The 17,882-nt window shown below is 54.4% G+C and overlaps 1 protein-coding gene across 4 annotated transcripts; it reads right to left on the reverse strand.

Moving 5' to 3' along the window:
* Positions 1–227: 227 nt before the first annotated feature.
* On the reverse strand, positions 228–15,164 carry LOC141927657 (protein Wnt-11b-like). Of its 4 annotated transcripts, none has more exons than XM_074834877.1 (6): positions 15,135–15,164; positions 9,099–10,308; positions 7,855–8,090; positions 7,150–7,427; positions 6,140–6,432; positions 228–4,731 (listed from the first exon to the last, which is right to left on the reverse strand). In XM_074834877.1, the coding sequence occupies exons 2-6, from the start codon at positions 9,191–9,193 to the stop codon at positions 4,557–4,559; spliced, it is 1,077 nt and encodes a 358-aa protein (XP_074690978.1). In that variant the 5' UTR covers positions 9,194–10,308; positions 15,135–15,164; the 3' UTR covers positions 228–4,556. The 4 variants fall into 4 exon arrangements, with proteins under 4 accessions (XP_074690978.1, XP_074690977.1, XP_074690976.1 ...); XM_074834876.1 differs by lacking the exon at positions 15,135–15,164 and adding an exon at positions 11,573–13,536; XM_074834875.1 differs by lacking the exon at positions 15,135–15,164 and having other exon boundaries at positions 9,099–13,536.
* Positions 15,165–17,882: the final 2,718 nt, after the last annotated feature.

The raw sequence follows: 17,882 nt of genomic DNA on the forward strand, positions 1-17,882 counted from the left end.
TGGGGTTCAGAGCTGGAAAGGATGCCAGCCTGCCCAGCCTAGGAGAAGGGACAGAGGTCTGCTCCCCCTCTGAGACTCACGCTCGACTGCCCTTCAAGCTATGCCCAAGGGCCGTCTGTCTGCAGCCTAGTTCCCCCTCTGGTCTTATGGCTGTTACTCACCTACGTTGATCTGGCCCTGTCCTTCAGCTGAAGATCCCCATAAGGACAATCCCTATTATTATTTGTCATTCTTAGGAGCATCATGATATTGCTGAACACTCCAGAAATAAAGGAGAACAGAGATGCAAGGGTTTTTCCTTAAAGACAAGCATTTACTCATGTTTGTGTCTTGTGGTGTGATAGTGTAGGCACCAACCATCCCAAAGGTCAGAGCAACATCCCCCAAATATTTACAGCAGTACAGACGTTGATCAACAGCTGAGGAGGCCCCAGACAGCAGCCCCATCCTGTGCCTTTTCCTTGTTCTGGCTCAGTTTTCTTTGTGAAGAGCACAAGCAAAAAGCAGGTGGAGGTCCTGACCCACAGTCCAGGCCAAGCGGCAGTCCAGGGCTGTAGGGAAGAAATATCCCAACATGTTCTTGAACAGAGTCATTCTTCCTCCAAAATGTTTACTTGATTACCAACAGCTTGTTGTCTTTGCTCAGATTATCCTCCTGGAATAAGTTATGTAGCATCCCTCAATGAATAAAGAAATAAAAGGGAAAAAAAAAAAAATCAATGCTTTAGCAGGAAAGTCAAAAGAGTCCATGAAAATCACTCGCTTTTCTCCAGACTTCATTGTCTGCACAAGTCTAACCAGCAGGGAACGATCACATTCATACCAGTGTTATTCCTTTCAAACCCAAATTAAAAGTCAGGCAGTAACCGAGAGGAGGCTTTTCAAAGCAAACCCTTTGCCTGGTTCTCACCACATTTCGTGTAGAGGGATGGTTTTGTTCTACGCGCAAGCCATTTTCAGAGCCATCTCTCCCACGTCAGCTCCCAGCACCAGAAAGTGAAAGACTTCTGCCATGGCCATGGAGAATTCAGCTCCAGGGAGTCTCATTTCCAGAGAGACAGATAAACAAAAAGCCACAAGACATAGGGAAAAATGGCTAATGACAGAAAAGTCAAAGAGGTAGATCCGTCACATTAGCAGTGAGCCCGGCGAGGGTTCGTGAAGCAGAGGGTAATGACAGCAGCCTACCACAGTCTGGAGAGGACGATTGTGAAAGCGGGGCAAAAGAAATGCGTGAGGAAGTGTCTGAAGGGCTGCAAAGCCACAATTGTTACAGAGATGCTCTCGTTTTTGGGGACACTGCTACCGTCCTTGCCCAGGTTTATTCAGGTCCTGAAGGGCTGTCTGCCAGAGCTGGAGATGTCTGGGGTGGAAGTGAAGGTGTAGAGGGTTAGAGAAAAACCCTTTTGCACCGATTTCTCTGGCAGAGGGTTGCTGGAAGCCACTGGAGGGTGATGTCAGCGTCCAGGTTTTCCCATCTTTTACCTCAGAGGGTGCTTGTGCTAGCCCGGGTGGGGTGAAGGGGCTCCATGTTCCCCTGACACCTTCCTGCTGGTTTTTCTGCCCAAGCAGGGTTAGAGAGATAAAATACATCCAGTCAGACGGGTCCCCTCAGCCCCTGGGGCCAAGCGCAGTGTTTATTCCCTCTGCTGCCGACTGCCTTGCTCTGGCTCTCGGTCCCTCAGAGACTCTTCCAGTCCCGCAGATCTCACAAGCCTGGTAAATCCAGGTGTGGGCCCAGATTATAACACCCTCCACTCAGAGCACTGTCACTTAGCTGTCACCTCCCCACCATCGTCCTTCCTGCCAGCCTGACCCTTTGCATCCTTCAACTAATTACAGCGTTTTCCGATTTCCTGCAGGACACAAACGGAGCCCAAGCCCCTCGCTGCTGACTGACCCCTCCAATCCTTTCCCAGCTCTTCCCTGTTGGGTTTGCAGTCAGGATGCGAGGAGCAAGAGGAGGAGAAGACTCTGAATATTCAGCACTTGACCCTGCCTTTTCCCAGGCAGAAATTCAAATGGGACCTCTCTAGGAGGGGATCACGACATCTCCCCGGGGCATTCCTAGCTATTGTGGCTCCTCTCCTCTACCCCAGGCTATGTGTGTTTGTAGTTACCAAATGCAAATCACATTTCCCACCCTCCTGGCTGAATCTCCCACTCCACAAGATCCTGCCCCTGGTTTGGGTTTTGGTTTTTTTTTTTTTTTGGTTTTTTTTTTTTTTTTTTTTTTTTCCCTCTCTCACCAGCTCGTTTTGCAGTGCTCTGCGGAGTTCACAGCCCCTCCCGGTTTCACCTTCCTCTGATCTGGGGATGCACAGGAGGTGGCTATAGGGAAGGTATTTAAGCAATCCTCCTAATTAAGTACCTGCATCACCCCTCGGCTCAGCCTGGCTCGGGACACAGAAACTGCAGCTATTTTGCAGCTTAGCAGCTGAAGACTCCCTTTTCTGAGGAATGCCGGTGACTAACCCCTAATTGCATTTTAAAAGATAGTTTTTTGGTCTTCAGCAGCTGTGATGGAAACCTGGCAGCTGTGGCTTTACTGTCGCTCTGGGAAGGCTAGATGTCAGCAGCCAGATCAAGTCAATGGCACATTAACAACTGATAATGATAGTTAACTCACTCGGTTAACTATGCGAGCACATGCTTCACCCCTGAGCATTTCAACTTGCCGCTCCCAGGCTTCTCTCAAGCCACCTTTGACTCTCAGCTCTTATTCACTGTTAATACAGAAACCTGGAGCACATTAAGTGGAGGGGATGGTTTACAATAAAAGCTCATGAATTGATTCCGTGACCCTGCAGAGGCTATTAAAAATGATTGAATGAATATGGAAATGAGTAATTGTACAGCTGGACTCAGGCTGAAGGCGGCCAGCTCCATTCAATGCAAACCACAAATAAAGCAAAGCTCACGCAAAGCCACCAGAGTCTCTAGGTCGTGGTATGAGCTGTGGGAAGTTGCCCTCGGATTTCCTCGATGTTTACCTGCCTTCCTGGTGCTCTGGGTTCTCCTCAGCACCTGTCTGCTTAGACTCACCCTTTCTCACCAAAGGCTGCATGACCAGGAATCTCTCACCCCGTTCAAGTGCTTGGCCAGCTTCCATGCTAGGGGAAGGCTGTCGGAGCCCCCATCCCCGGCTCCTGACTCCTTGCCATTCACACACACACGGTTGGCTAGTCCAGCCCACATTCAGATCAGAAAATAATCCCCAACTGCCTCAGTTTCCGGCCCCCAGCACTGATCCCAGAAGCTGGCTGGTCAGAGACCTGAGGAAGCAGGTGATAGAAACCTTCCAGCAGCTTTACCATATGTGCACGGTAGCTGGGGCTGACAGATACCTGTAATTAAAGACAAACCTGAGCCAATGAGCAGCAGAAAGAGTTAAGACAGAACTGGTCCCCCCCTGTGTGTAAAGGAGGGGACATGGGGCTTTAGGATCTCCTTAGATATGCTCTTGCTTTCTCTGTGGCCAGAGATGGAGGAGGGAGGTTGACCTAGGAAACATGTCACACAGAGGTATGATATAATACATTTATTTTAAAAAACATGTACCAGAATCCCACTTAGATTAAGTATAGAGACTAAGGGTTCATTCTTATTTCCCAAGATCCTCTCTCCAGGCCAGAGTGCCAGCACACCTGGTATTAAGGGGGTGGAAGGAGTGGGCTGAAAACCTTAGTGGTCTACAAGAAGGGGCAGGAAGGAGAAGCCATGAGTATGCCACACCTTGAGAGGGCTTCCACCTCCAACACAAGCCCAGAGGGCAGAAGCTACAGTGCTGCCGTGGCTGCTTTGTTAATAGAAGGCAGTTTTTCCATGCTGCCCTGCTTCGGCAGCCACCGGGACTGCTCCTGTCTCCAGGTCTGTCTGTTATCATCAGTCACCTCCGAGTGCAGTGGCAATCTCCATGCAGGTCGTGGGGAGGATTGATGAGTTCTGTCTCCTGGACCAATAACTGGCTCTGCCTGTCTTCATTTCAGATGCTGCAAAGGGCTCTGGACCAGTATTTGCCCCTGAGGAGGAACATTCAGTGGTGCTGGGTGAGCCCACAGCAGAAGCCTGTCCCCAGAGGAGCTGCCCATGACCCCCTCACCTGCAGCAGCTTTCTTCCCCTGCAGCCTCCTCCCAACCGACAGCTCTCTACCCCCCTTCCCATCCATCACTCCTGTCTTTCAGGCCACTGTCAGAAACCTCCTGCAAAGAGACAATAGCAGCCCAGGGTCCGCATTCACCCCTGGAGAAAAGGGCCTGTGCATGCGGCATGATAAATGGTTTGTCCCCAGCTGGAGACAGAGGGCTGGGCACTGCCGACCAGCTGCAGGAGGGCAGCCCTTTGTCTCGCTCTGGAGAGGTGGAAGAGAGGTCGGCCTCTGGTCTTTGGCTTCCCAGTATCACTCAGTTTGAGATCTTCTGTGGTAATGTGAGAGTCCAGGCTTCCCGCACAGCCCGCTTCTTGCTGGAGCTCCGAGCATCCCTCGCAGTTGGCATTTGGTGCCCTGGAGGACACCAGCATGAGAGTCCTCCCACCTGCCGTGACACCGCCAGCGTTATTTACAGACGTATCTCTCCACCTTCCGCCGACACTTCTTGCACACCACGTAGCAGCACCAGTGATACTTGCAGTGACACCTCTCCACCACCTCCTCCGTGTAGGTGTTGTAGCCGCGGCCGCAGCACATCAGGTTGCAACTGTCGCTGCTCACGGAGGTCTTGTTGCACTGCCTGTCAAGGGGAGGATGCACGAGCGGGAGCTGAGGGACCGTACCCATGGCCTCTTCCCAGCCCTTATGTGCCCATAGCAGGAGGCAGTGAGACAGAATCCCAGAATTATCTGGGTTGGAAAAGCCCTTGAAACTCCTCCAGTCCAACCATGAACCTCACACTGACCGTTCCCAACTCCACCAGATCCCTCAGCGCTGGGTCAACCCGACTCTTCAACCCCTCCAGGGATGGGGACTCCCCCCCTGCCCTGGGCAGCCCATTCCAACGCCCAACAACCCCTTCTGCAAAGAAATACTTCCTAAGAGCCAGTCTGACCCTGCCCTGGCGCAGCTTGAGGCCATTCCCTCTTGTCCTGGCGCTGGTTCCTTGGCTCAAGAGACTCATCCCCCCTCTCTGCACCCTCCTTTCAGGGAGTTGTAGAGGGCCATGAGGTCTCCCCTCAGCCTCCTCTTCTCCAGACTAAACCCCCCCAGTTCCCTCAGCCGCTGCCCATCAGACCTGTGCTCCAGACCCTGCACCAGCTCCGTTGCCCTTCTCTGGACACGCTCGAGTCATTCAATGGCCTTTTTGGAGTGAGGGGCCCAAAACTGAACCCACTCATCGAGGTGCGGCCTCACCAGTGCTGAGCACAGGGGTGAGATCCCTTCCCTGTCCCTGCTGGCCACGCTAGTGCTGATACAAGCCGGGATACCATTGGCCTTCTTGGCCACCTGGGCACACTGCTGGCTCCTGTTCAGCCGCCTGGCAATCAACCCCCAAGGTCCCTCTCTGACTGAGACACACGGGTCTGCTTGCAAACTGGGGTCGATGTCAGCTTGGGTTTCTGTGAGGGTGTTTGAGCACCTGGGGTGGAGGCTGGGCACACTCTGTATCATCCTGGGCAGGAACTTCCCATGGAGAAGGAAGGGCTAGGACCAGGAACTTCTGCTCCTGGTAAATCTAACAGGGATTGCAAGTCACAGCCCTGAGGCAGCCCTGGCTCAACCTTCAGACGAGGCTTCTTCATCCCTCTAAAAACTTCCCCCTGCCCCGCAATCGCTCCAGACAGGAGATGTCTGGGAAGCACCGCAGACTCCGGACTGCCGAACCACTCTGGTTACTGGCAGGCAGCACCCACGGGCTTGCAGGGAGAGGTGGCGTTTCCCTTTCTGACTCCTCACATGGTGCATCCTCTGCTGGAGAGCGGAGCTGACGGACTCTCAGGAAGGCCTCTCCCTTGCCTTTACGCCTGCACAGCTCTGTAAGAACAACATCTGCCTTCCTGCCCTCCCGGGGACTTTAAGATGCAAAGGTTTCGCAGCGGTCCCTGTGGTGTCCCCACCCACACCAGCTTCCCAGAGCATGCTCTCAAAGCAGACACTCATCAAATTAGAGCCTGAGTTAGAGAGTATTTGCAGCAGTTTCTTACCTGTCCTGTGTCCCCAGAGACCCCAGCTGTTGATTCGGCATGCAGTAGTCGGGAGAGTTGATGAGATAAACCAGATCCGTCTCCTTCACTGGCCTGACATCCATTTCTTTGGGTATCAGCTGCTTCCTGGGCCCTATGAGCCGGTGGGTCACCCTGATGGCTGCCAGGTACTTGGACTTGAGGTCAGAGGCAATTTCATCCAAGTTTGGCAGTCCTTTCCAGCAGGTCTTCACCGAACAGGAGCCTGAAACACCATGGCATTTACACTTGGTATCCAGGGAGTCACTCAGCACCTGCAGAGGACAAGAAACCAGATGAATTCACTTCTGCTTTCTCCTGGTACCCACCCTACGGATCAATTTGTAAGAGCATACATGAGAAGTTTCAAGAGATGAAAGAGTTCAGCTGCGTATCGCCACCTTTAAATTTAAAAAGCCCTTGGGGAGCTCAGCCGTGCTGGAGCTTGCAGTGGAGCTGGTGGCTTCCCCAGCCAGCGTGGGTGCAGGATGGCCACGTCCTCACCTGGGGAACACGAGGGCTTGAAAGCACAAAACCCCGCAGCTCTGGGCAGGGCTGGGGAGCCTCTTACCTGAAATAAAGTCTCTCGAAACCAGAGATTAGTTTAGAGAGGAGATATTGCTTTATTCTGCACAGGGTGCTAGGTGGAAAGCTTCCACGAATGAGGCAAATCAGCTTGGACAGGCCTCAGCTTCCCATGAGAGGGGTGGGAAGAAGTACTGGGAGTACTGGTGCGAAGTGGTAAATATCTTGTGCTGGTTGTGGAAAGGGTGCAAGCATGGTTGGGGGGGGGGGGTGGGTAGCAGCAGGGGATGTCTCTGCAAACACCTTTAACTTCATTTTAACCATTTAGTTGCCTCCTGAATTTAAGGACAGCATCCCAACAGCCTGGCTGGAGTCTGCCACCTTATATTAGGCACCTCTGCCACCCCCCGGGGTGCTGTGAGGTGTGCTGGGCTGCTGAGAGAAATCCGGGTGGGCACCATACCCACCTGCCGCCCCGCTGCATTGTTATGCAGATTCATGGCCTTGAGCCCCTGGGTCCCCAGCTTGCTGGATTTTAAGGGGCTGTCAGCAAAAGCGGTGCCAAGCTGGAGGCCGTAGCGCAGGTTGTCCCCACAGCCACCCCATCTGAAGTCGGGCCCGGGGACCTCGGAGGGGACAGAGCCGCAGGAGCAGAGGGGGAGCTCTCCCGAGGTGCAGGCTTGGGCGATGGAGTGCGAGACGGCGGCGGCAGCCAGGGCGTAGACAAAGGCGGATTCCCGGGTTCCTGGGAAGAAGAGGGGGAGATGTCCTTCCTCCCTGCCCAGCCAAGCACTCCTCTCAAAGCTCTCACAGTGCAAAGGAGGGTGGGTTTTTTTTCTTGCAACAGAATAAAACCAAAGCCCAATGGGTTTTTTTGCACTGTACTTTTACCCTGTGCCACCCATTGTATTACACTGTCAGTGTCCCCACCTCTGCCCCCTTTTTTATGGAGCCTCTAGCAGCTGTTTTTTGTTTGAAATAGAAGTTACTGTCTGTCCGTTCCTGCAGATATAAGTTGCACAGGATTAATGTGGGTGTAACGGCAGCAAGTTTTCTCCAAAACATGCATCTGAGGCAAAATTAACACCCAAGCACTGTAGATTAAAGGCTGCCTGCAAAGCTACGTGGGGCAGAAAGAGGAGCACGAACGCAGCGGATGAAGCATCCTTTACCTTTCAGCAGGTCAGGGCCAAAGCTGGGGGCACGCTGGATGGAGGAGCAGTTCCACCTCATGTCTGCAAAGGTCTTCTGGCAGACGCTCTTGGTCTGGCGGGCGGCCCGGACGATGCTGTGCATCACCTCCAGGTTCCTGCGGCACAGCTGGAACTGGTCGGGCACCAGCCCGGCGAGCAGCCGGCAGTGGTGGCTTTCGTTCCAGGCCACCCCGCTGCCGCTCTCTGTCAGCCCGCTGTGGGGAGAGGATGGGGGTCAGTGGGGTGAGGGGGGGGCCCGGAGCACCCCTCTGGGGGAGCCGGCTGCAGAGGGGGACCCCCAAAGAAGGGCACCGGGGAGGGAGGGGGTGCATCCCCCCATCCCTGGGGCCACTACTCACAGCCACTGGATGGCCACGGAGAGCCCCAGCTGACAGAGCAGCGTGGCGACTGCACTGGGGTGGCCCATGGCCAGGGATGGGACCGGCACCGGGGCTGGGAGCGGGGCTGGGGCCACCAGCCACCACCGCCCCCTTTTATAGCCGAGGGCAGCGCTGTCCTCCCCCCCGCCCCCCGGGGAGGGGAACAAAGGCGGTTTCGGTGCCATTCACAGCGGGTTAGGGCCGTGGGGGGGGTGGGGGGTGGGGGGTGGAGGGGTACAGCTGTAATTAGTAGCGACCATCCCTGAAACAGCACCTGGGAAGGGATGAAGGGATGCGGGAGCGGCTCTGTGTGACGGGGAGCTGGGGGCCATCCGGGCTGGCACCTCACCCTGCTGAGAGCCCAGCTGCCGCGGACCCCTGTGTGACCCCAGATGCTGGGCCCGACGCCTTTGGCAGCTTCGGGAGAGCCAGTGGATCACAAAGCAAATACACGTGTTTTTGCTCAGCACCTAAAACTCCTCCCTGTCCCCGGCTAGCAGGAGTCGGAAAGGGAGAACGTTGGTAAAGGACAGATGGGGTTGGCATAGCCTGATAATAATTTCTGGCTTTTTTTTTTTTTTTTTTTTGCAAGAACCTTTAAAAAATACATTTTCCTTGAGCCAGAAAGAGTGAAAGTCTTGACTGTCTGCCTCCTCTGTCTCCAGACCCCACCGAAGACCCCCAGGATTCTGTCATAACCAAGACTCCTGCTGTATACGTGTCAATCAGGGGTGCAGACACAGCTCTCACCAGGCTGGAGAGGACTGAATGTGGGGAAATCCTGCCCCGAGACACCGGCTTCACCCCCAGCCCCTTTTCTTACAGCCAAATCATCCTACTGACCTGTGCTTGGTCAGGGCATCGGCCGCTGCTAGTGGTTTCATAACTGCAGAGACAGAGGGTGAGCGGAAGGAGACACGTGGAAGGGCTCTCGGCATGCAGCCCGCCGGCTCATTTCAAATTAATTGGGTTAAATCACCCTCTCCCTGCTGCAGGAAGGTGCGGGGCTGCAGTGCCAGGGCTGCTGCCGCTCTACAGCCGTGTGAACTTGAGAAAAGCCCTAAAACCGAATGCTCCCATTAGAAAACATGTGGTCAGAGCAGGATCTAACTCAGCATGGGGCTGTCTGGAGCTTGTCAGCGCTTCAAACCCCAGCCCGTGGTTGGCACGGGGTTTTCTGTTGCCTTCAGCACCCCAAAGCGCAGGAGGGACAGCTGAAGGACTTTGCTTTGAGTCTGTCGCTGGGCTTTTCGGATCAGGACTAATTCTTTGATGTGTACTGCTAATTCCAGGCTCCTGAAAACAGCTTCTGCCGCAATTTGCCTCTCCAGGCCAAAAAAATGAGCTTAAAGTCCACCGGCTGCCTCACAGGCAGCCCAGAGGGGAGTTGGGCTGGTGCTGTGGACTGACCACGTGCACATCGTCCATGAGCCAGCGCTGGGCACCAGTATCAGCTGCAGAAGGGCCCGTTCCATCGCAGGGACCAGATTACAGCTGGCAGAAACGGCGCAGCCAGGGAGACGGTGCCTGCATGGACAGGGGCTGCTTTGGTGTGACGTTGCATGGTGCTTGTGACGAGGTGTTTTCTTCTGCAAGCTTTCCATTCCCCAAGTAGAAAACCCAAAGTGCAACCTTGCTGCTGTGAAGACCTGCAGGAACCAGGTAGGCTGATATTTTCCTACAGTGGGAGGTGATGTTTGAGGGATGAGTCCAGCCAACAGCAGCTTCTTTTAGAAGCAGTCCCAGGTTGAAGATTTCTACTTTGGGCTTTCACTTTCTCCCTCGCTGTGCAACTTCCCTTCTCACTGGAAGGTGCTTTCCCTTTCCAGGATGCAGCTGGGTGGTTGGTTAGCATCCCCCCACGACCTCCCTTTGACTTGCTATCACGGGCACTAAAACTAGGACACGCAGCTTGAATGGTTGACCTGCCCAAACTACTTCCCTTGGGATGAAAAGGCCAAGGTGCATTGTGCCGGAGCAATGGCCCATGAGGAAGGCTCCTGCTAGGAAAGCGCCGAGGTCACTCCCAAATCCCAAGCAGAGTTACAAGGGGCTTAATTAAAGGACAGAGAGAAAAGAAAGAGATGCTGTATTCAGTGTCCCTGGAACCAGCTGGCTCTGATCCCATTAACCTCCCTCTCCCTGATGCCTGTGAACTGTCACCAAAGGGCCCCCACGTTACAGCAAGCTCTTGTCAGCTGAGGAATGATTTTTCAGCAGGAGTAGGAAAGATGCAGGAAAAAAGCAAAATTTGCTGAGCTGCTCGTCGGGGTGCAGAGCTGGGATGTCTCTGCAGCGGGCACGTGGAGGCCAGCAAGCACCATCCATGGATTTCTGCTTCGGAGTGCAGGAGGCCTGCCCTGCTCTAGACATGCCACTGCCTGGACAATGGCACTATTGGGCTGGAATTCCCTGGTTTAGGGCAAGAGAAGCCTTTTCTCACTGTAACCAGTACTTAGAAAATGATCCTTGAGTATTTCAGGGTGGGAAATGCTTTTCCAGCTGCAGAAAGCAGAGTCCATGTTGGAGAGGACCAGGGATAATCCAAGTCTATATTCCCTAAACACCAAACCCCATGCTTTGGTTTCTGTCTCTAAAATGAGGGACTAAGCTGATTAAAATAACAACGATTTTTAAATTTTTATGGGATAAGATGAAACAAGAAGGTAGCAATGAGCACGCCCTCCCCTGTAGCACACGCTGCTCCCAACCACTACAGACCAAGGTACAAGAGTCCTCCAGCACCTGTGGGACATCAAGGCAGGTCCTGCCCAGCTCCTGCCCATCTCCTGCCCTGACCATTGACCTGCAGAGGGAGGTGTAAGGGCAGGTCAGAAACTACACCCCCATAGCTGTGGGGTGGGTAACTCACGGCCTGCGGGGAGGTCGAGCATCTGGGCAGACTTCATCCATGCACAGGGCATCCATCCTGGGGAGCCCCTGGAGCATCTTCTACTCCCTAGGCTTCCTTATGGTCCCAGACATGATTCAAACACCCCGAACAGTTCCGCAATGCAATTCAACTTTTTTTTTATATCACATTAGGTGATGCCCATGAAAAAAACTCTCTCTTGGAGAATCGCACGTGGCCTTGGAGTACCTGTGACAAAATCCACAAAGTGGTTTGAGACACAAGCGTGTGCAAGGGGGTTGGAGCTGCACCATGCCATACGGAAAGAGCCAGGCAGAACTGGTGGGGAAGGGTCTCACCACTGCTCAGCTCACATATCCTGTATGATCTGCTGCAAAGACCCACTGCCCACACCGATCCGGAGCTTTGAGACACCTCAGTGCACCCTCCAAGAGCCAAAACTCACCAGTGCTGTAGGACAGGTGACAATTTTCTCCATGTTCTACAAGCCCCCAGATCTTCAGCCCAACTCAGCTGCTCCCTCGTCAGCCCAATGTCTCCTCCAGCATCCCTGCTGTTTAAGAAAGCTGCTGTTTGTTTTGCTTCACTGGCACCTGAGGCTTGGTACTGCCGTCCTGTGGAAGATCAAACTCTCCCTGGCTCCACCCTAGGTGGCACGTGGCAGAAATGAACCTGATCTCTGAACCTGGTCTGCTTCTACTGAGGGCTCTGCAATGAGAGATAGTCCCTGTTAAGTCCCTGACATGGTGGATTTTGCTTTATGCATCACAGGACCCTGAGGGTGGAAGTTAGAAAAGCCCCATGAAGCAGTACCCGCTGTTGGGGCCAAATTCTGGTGCTGTGTGGGACAGGGTGACAGCACCCTGGGGTGCCTGGGGCCCCACTGTATGACCACCAGCTTGGTGCTGCGAGACTCCTTAGGGCCTGGGGTAAAGCTGGGGTCCTTTGCCATGAAGTTACTTGTCATTTTTGGTGAGAAACCAAAGTCAGACTGGTCTCACAACAGCAACACAGTTCAGCTTTCACCTTTCTCTGTAAATTCCCTTTTCAGCCTTGGGGGATGGACAATTGCCTTGGGCCCCGAGGGGGACATTGCAGGGAAACCTGAACAGCTTCTGGAGGGATTAGGAATTTTCTGACCAGGAAAAACTGCTTCTGTCAATGTCAGGAGGTGTCTGGGTGCTTTTTTTGGGCATCATGCGCTCTGTGGGCAGAGGGAGGGCAGCGGTTCACCAAGAATGTGCAAGGCAGGAATTGCCAAGCAAGGGCAATCCCGTGTGCTGGGCATGTCCAGCCAGGCACCTCCATCTTCAGAGGGATGCAGGGGCTCCAGTGGTTTCCAGTCCCTCCCAGTCACAGTCACTCTGCCCTGGACTCCTTTGCAGGAGGTGTCCTGCATCCAGCCTGCCTGGAGCAGCTGCTTTGCTGGTTGTTGCTCCAAAGTGTCCCAGTGCCACATCTCTGCTGCGGGGTGAGGAGGTCGCAGCGGGAACAGAGGTGGGAGACACTAATCCTGGGGTGATTTCTAACATTATCTCATCAGCTGCCTGGAGCAGCCCCACACGGCCCAAGAAAAAGCAACCATCAGCACAACTAGACCCTACGACAGAGGATTTCAGAGAAGAGGGTCGGGAAGGTCAGGAATGCCCTAATCTCCCCTGAGCGAGACGCGAAGGTGGGCAAAGTACAAGCTCATCTCTGTGCAGGTGCAGGGGGAGGAAGGTCCAGGGTTGCTATCTGGGTGAAGCAGCTTTCCAGCTGGGTGGCCCCAGCATATACCAGTTCCCGGGGCTGTCCCTCGCTGGTGCAGGACTTTGCACCCCCCCCTGTTGCACACCCTCCTCCTCGCTGGCCCGAGGTGCTGTGGCATTCACTCCACCAGCACCCACAATGGCCGGTGCAAGCTGAGCTTCAGGAGATGGACACCGGGGTGCCTGGCCACCTGGGTGGGACACTGTCCTGCCACTGCCTGAGCTGGTCAATCCAAAGGGGAGGTCTGAGTGGGGTTAGAGCTTCCAAACCAAAATGGACCCATCCCTGACAAGGGGCTGACCCCTTCTCTGCTCTGCGCAGTCAGGCCCAGAAAGGAGAGGGGATATTGCCACCTTCTGGCCAGTGGTTTTCCTTTTAAGGACCACCATCTCCTCTTCGGGTCCCTGGAGAACCTGTTTTCACAGAATCATCTCGGGTGGAAAAGCCCTTGAAGCTCCTCCAGTCCAACCATGAACCTCACACTGACCATTCCCAACTCCACCAGATCCCTCAGCGCTGGGTCAACCCGACTCTTCAACCCCTCCAGGGATGGGGACTCCCCCCCTGCCCTGGGCAGCCCATTCCAACGCCCAACAACCCCTTCTGCAAAGAAATACTTCCTAAGAGCCAGTCTGACCCTGCCCTGGCGCAGCTTGAGGCCATTCCCTCTTGTCCTGGTGCTTGTTCCTTGGCTCAAGAGACTCATCCCCCCTCTCTGCACCCTCCTTTCAGGGAGTTGTAGAGGGCCATGAGGTCTCCCCTCAGCCTCCTCTTCTCCAGACTAAACCCCCCCAGTTCCCTCAGCCGCTGCCCATCAGACCTGTGCTCCAGACCCTGCACCAGCTCCGTTGCCCTTCTCTGGACACGCTCAAGTCATTCAATGGCCTTTTTGGAGTGAGGGGCCCAAAACTGAACCCACTCATTGAGGTGCGGCCTCAGCAGTGCCGAGCACAGGGGTGAGATCACACGTTCACCACACTCCTGCCTGCCGTGTTGGTGCTGGCAAGTCTCATGTTGCAGCAAAGGACTTTTTTCCCCTATTAACCATATTGCTTTCAGGAAAACTCCTCAAGGTGTGGATGGCGTCTTATTCTGGGACCTGGAGGATCTCAAATGGGTCACCACAGCCAGTGCATACTGGGGTGGAATGGCAGCTGGGAAGGCGAGAGCACCCGCGTTCCTGGGGTTCCAGGAGAAGCCAATGGTCAGTAAAAGCTGCTGGAGGGCAGGAATGCAGAGAGAGGACATGTGCGAGGATGGTCTGGCTGGTGGAGGCATCTCTTGGCTTCGTGGGTGCTGGGAGCCATGACCAGTGCTGGGGCAGAGGGGCTCAGTACCAGCCCATCCCCTTCCTCTGGGACGTGAGTCACTGTGGGAGCTGGGCACCAGAAGCCAGTGCCAGCGTAGAGAACAGTGTCCAGCGATTTCTGACGCCAACCTCCTACAAAAGGTGATTTTTACCAATCCCTCTTCACAGAATTTTTGCAATGACTGAGTAGTAGGAAAAGAAAAAAAAGGCTTCCTTTTAAAGCAAAAGCAACCCTTCATTTGATGTCAATTCCTCTTCTTAGCTCAATCCTTGAAACAAGCATGGGGTAAGTGCTAAAAATACCCCTTCCCCTTCTGTGTCAGGCTCTCTCTTGGGGAAGGAGGGGGGCAGGAGGGGATTCCCAGCCCAGGAGAAAGGCTTCCCTTCCCCAGCCTGCCCGCACTGGAGAGCCACCATGGGGAGAAAGTGCAGCCGTGCTGCTGGGGCTTCATCTGCAGGTGCTGAGCAGAGAGAAAGACCAGAGGGAAGCAGGTGAGGAGCAGGGAGGAACACTGGAAAACCTCAGTCCCTGACTGCCTGGCTGCCCTGAGGACACAGCCAAGGGGGGAAATCTCAAGCAGGAGCTCATAGGAGGTCAAGGAGAAGACCTGCTGCTGGGTCGGGGCTTGCCTGCACACAGAGTATGCTCCTGCAATTAAGCTAATTAGTGGAGGAACATCAAACAGTTGTCCTGGATGGCCAAAAGTTTGTGTCCCCCACTACTGGGACTCAGACAGGGGCCAAAGCAAATGAGTGCTTTGTGACCTGTGTAAGCACACAGGGACCCCTCCCCACATCCTGTCCCAGCTTGCAATGGCTTGTGGCTTCCAGGCTCGGGAGAGGCAGCTCGTGCAAGGACCTTCCAGGGGTTCCCTGGCCATCAAAGTGCCCCATGTCCCCTCAAGCCCCTGGCGACCTCGGCGCTCCCCATCCCACGCTCACCTACCAACTGACTGCGCGAGGAGCCACATCCTTTTCCCTGGGAGGCTGTGACAGGGCTGTGGTGACGCAGGTGTCGGTGGCATGCTGTGATGTGGCACTGACGTCTTGGCAAGAAGGCAGGTCGTGCTCCTTGGCCACGTCCCAGAGGTTGTAGGTGAGATCCCTGCTGCCGGCGGGTGCCTGGGAGCGTCCTGTCCCCTCTGGAGGCTGGGGATGCTGGTGAGGGTCACCCTGGGTGCCAGGTGACCATCCTGCTGCTGAGGGCTGCTTTCCTTTAGCGAAACTGCCCTCCTTCCTCTTTCTGATGTAGCAGTGGAGTCAGTGACCTCACCACAGGATAGATACTGAGAAGCGGGCTGAGGGTGGCTGCGAGGATTTGCTCCTGCCAGCTGATCTCCGCAGTCGCTTACGCACGGTGCTGCCTCCCAGCTTCACCCGCCCTCCCACGGGCTTCCAGTGCCCCAAAGCTGGGACCAGGTGCCATGGGGCTGCACCAGTTTGGGGGGTTCGAGTTGTAAGAAGACAGAGAGGCACCTGGTGATGCTTCCCATGCTGCTGGGACCAGGGGTGCACACACCGAGGCAGCCCAGAGCAGGCTCTGCAGCACAGCCTGTCCCCAGGGCCCCAACATCTGTCGGCTTCTGGACCCCCAACCCAGCAGCCCGGGCTAGCGATGCTGCAAAAGGCAGCACAGTGCTTTGTGAGGAGATGTTGGGAGCTGCGTTCCCCATCTGCTCCCTGCCAGAGTCTCCTCTGGCTGAAGGTCTGTGTGCTGGAGAGCCGGGGGCAGGTCCCAGCCCGGCCAGAGCCCCACCAGAGAGGAAGAAAGTGTCATGAATAACACGCCCGACCTCACTAACTAGGCCAGAAATAGCTGCCAGGGGAGTTCTGTTGAGTCACGCAGAAGAGGCTGTGGCCGTGGGTGATAATGGAAAGCAGCGGCCGCACAGCCCTATGAACGGGAGGGACAGACGGGCTGATGTCCCTGAGCTGACATATGGGGACAAGCCACTGTCACCAACCTCCTGTCCCACCCCAAAGCCACAGAGAAGATGCCACATTAACTAGAAGCACGTAAAAGGCACCCGGCTGCGGGGAGCCAGGCTACGGAAAGAGGATGGGGGTTTATGAGATCAGCCACATTTGGGAATGCATATTGCAGCAATATGAGCAAAAATTAAAAAAAATGATACTTTCCAGTGGACTTACCTGAGCTCTGCGGTTGGGTGAAACCCGGGCAGGAGCTCCTGGGCAGAGGGAGGAACAGAGTGTTCTCTGCTATGATGGTTTCACACCTTGCAACAGCCTAAAGCACGTTACATCCTGTTATCTTACATAGAGTTGGGGGGATTTAGGGTAACCTATGCGCTGTCTAAATCCGGAGGATGAGGAGGGCTTTCCCCACTCTGCCAGGCAGGGACAGCTCGAGGAGCGATACCTGCCAGCCAGCGACCAGGAAATTCTTCAGCTCTTGAAGCAGATGAAGGCTCTCGTCTTCATGGAGAGAAAGGGAAAAATGAAAAAAAAAAGCGCACTCGAATTCAAGTTAGTTGCAGACAAGGTAATTTCCGCATGAGTTAGCAGAACAGCTAGTTGGAAATTTTTGATAAGATCTATTTCTCTTTGAAAATGCAGATCCAGTGATATGTGAAGGCTTTTCACTGGAAAGAATGAGTTTTGCTGGATTTCTCAGCTAGTTCTCTAGAAAATGTGCAAATGGTCACAATATTTTAACCACCACTGCTGTTTTTTTCAGACCAAGATTTATACTCCTACTGCCTTGCAGCTCGATGTGAAAACGCAACAGTTTTGGCATCATCGCTTTGTTTGTTTGAACTTCGATATTCGACAGATCTTTTACCCTTATTTTGGATCAAGGAAAAGCCTGGACTGCCAAGACACCCCTGGGATAGCTCAGGCCGAGGAGCAATGCGGAACATCGGACATACCCCTCCTGTTCAGTACCACAGCCGCATTTCTCTTGACCTGGTGGGTAATTCGTGCTGGTTTCTGCTGACGTGAACGTGGTTCATGGGGCAGGGTCACACCTTGGCATCCCCTGTGCCCCAGGGGCTCACCCCGTGCCCAGCTCCCGGCCAAGCTGAAAGCATGTCGCTTTTCCTATCGCTGGGAGAAAGGGACATTGCCCTCGGCACTGACGTGGATTCAGTTCTTGTAGTACCCGTGAGACCACGACCTGGAATCCTGATTTTCTTTGAATCAGAAAAGCACACAGACATCGATAAAAATAATAACCCAACACGCCGTTTCCCTGGCTCAGTTTCTGTACCTTCACAACTCTTCTTGGGCCTTGAGGGTTCTCCAGGCCTTCTTGTCCCTTAGCAAGGCCAGCATCAATCTTCCACCCCTCCTACCCTAAGCTTTATGTGTCTTTGGGAGCCTTCCCTGCAGGTTAAAACCAGCACCAGGATCCTTTCTCCTATTTTTAGTGCATGCTTTAGCAGATGCTCTAATCCCTGGACAAAACTTTGGGCACCAGCAGCCAGTTGTCCCCAAATGCCACTGTCTTCATGTGGGTCAACCACCAGCTGCTGGGGACACGACACCGGTGTCAACAGCGCTGGATAAACACAGCAGGGGAGCATCCCCTGCACGTGGTGTCCCCGAGCACCCAGTGTCCCCACCGGTCACCCAGCTCTGGGCGGCTGCAAGGCCCCAGCCCCCTGCTAACCCTCATGTGAGGAAGACGCTGGTGGGAGCCAGTGAAGAAGCAGCACAAAGGGCAGGACAT

This window comes from Strix aluco, chromosome 10 (assembly GCF_031877795.1).
Source record: "Strix aluco isolate bStrAlu1 chromosome 10, bStrAlu1.hap1, whole genome shotgun sequence".
Classification (NCBI taxonomy): domain Eukaryota; kingdom Metazoa; phylum Chordata; class Aves; order Strigiformes; family Strigidae; genus Strix; species Strix aluco.

Excerpts from the sequence above, each read along its gene's own strand:
- LOC141927657 (XM_074834877.1), bottom strand. The coding sequence starts at position 9,193 with ATGCCGAGAGCCCTTCCACGTGTCTCCTTCCGCTCACCCTCTGTCTCT. Across the intron at positions 6,433-7,149 it reads ACAATGCAGCGGGGCGGCAG|GTGCTGAGTGACTCCCTGGA; the intron begins GTGGGTATGGTG and ends TGTCCTCTGCAG. Across the intron at positions 4,732-6,139 it reads TCTCTGGGGACACAGGACAG|GCAGTGCAACAAGACCTCCG; the intron begins GTAAGAAACTGC and ends TCCCCTTGACAG.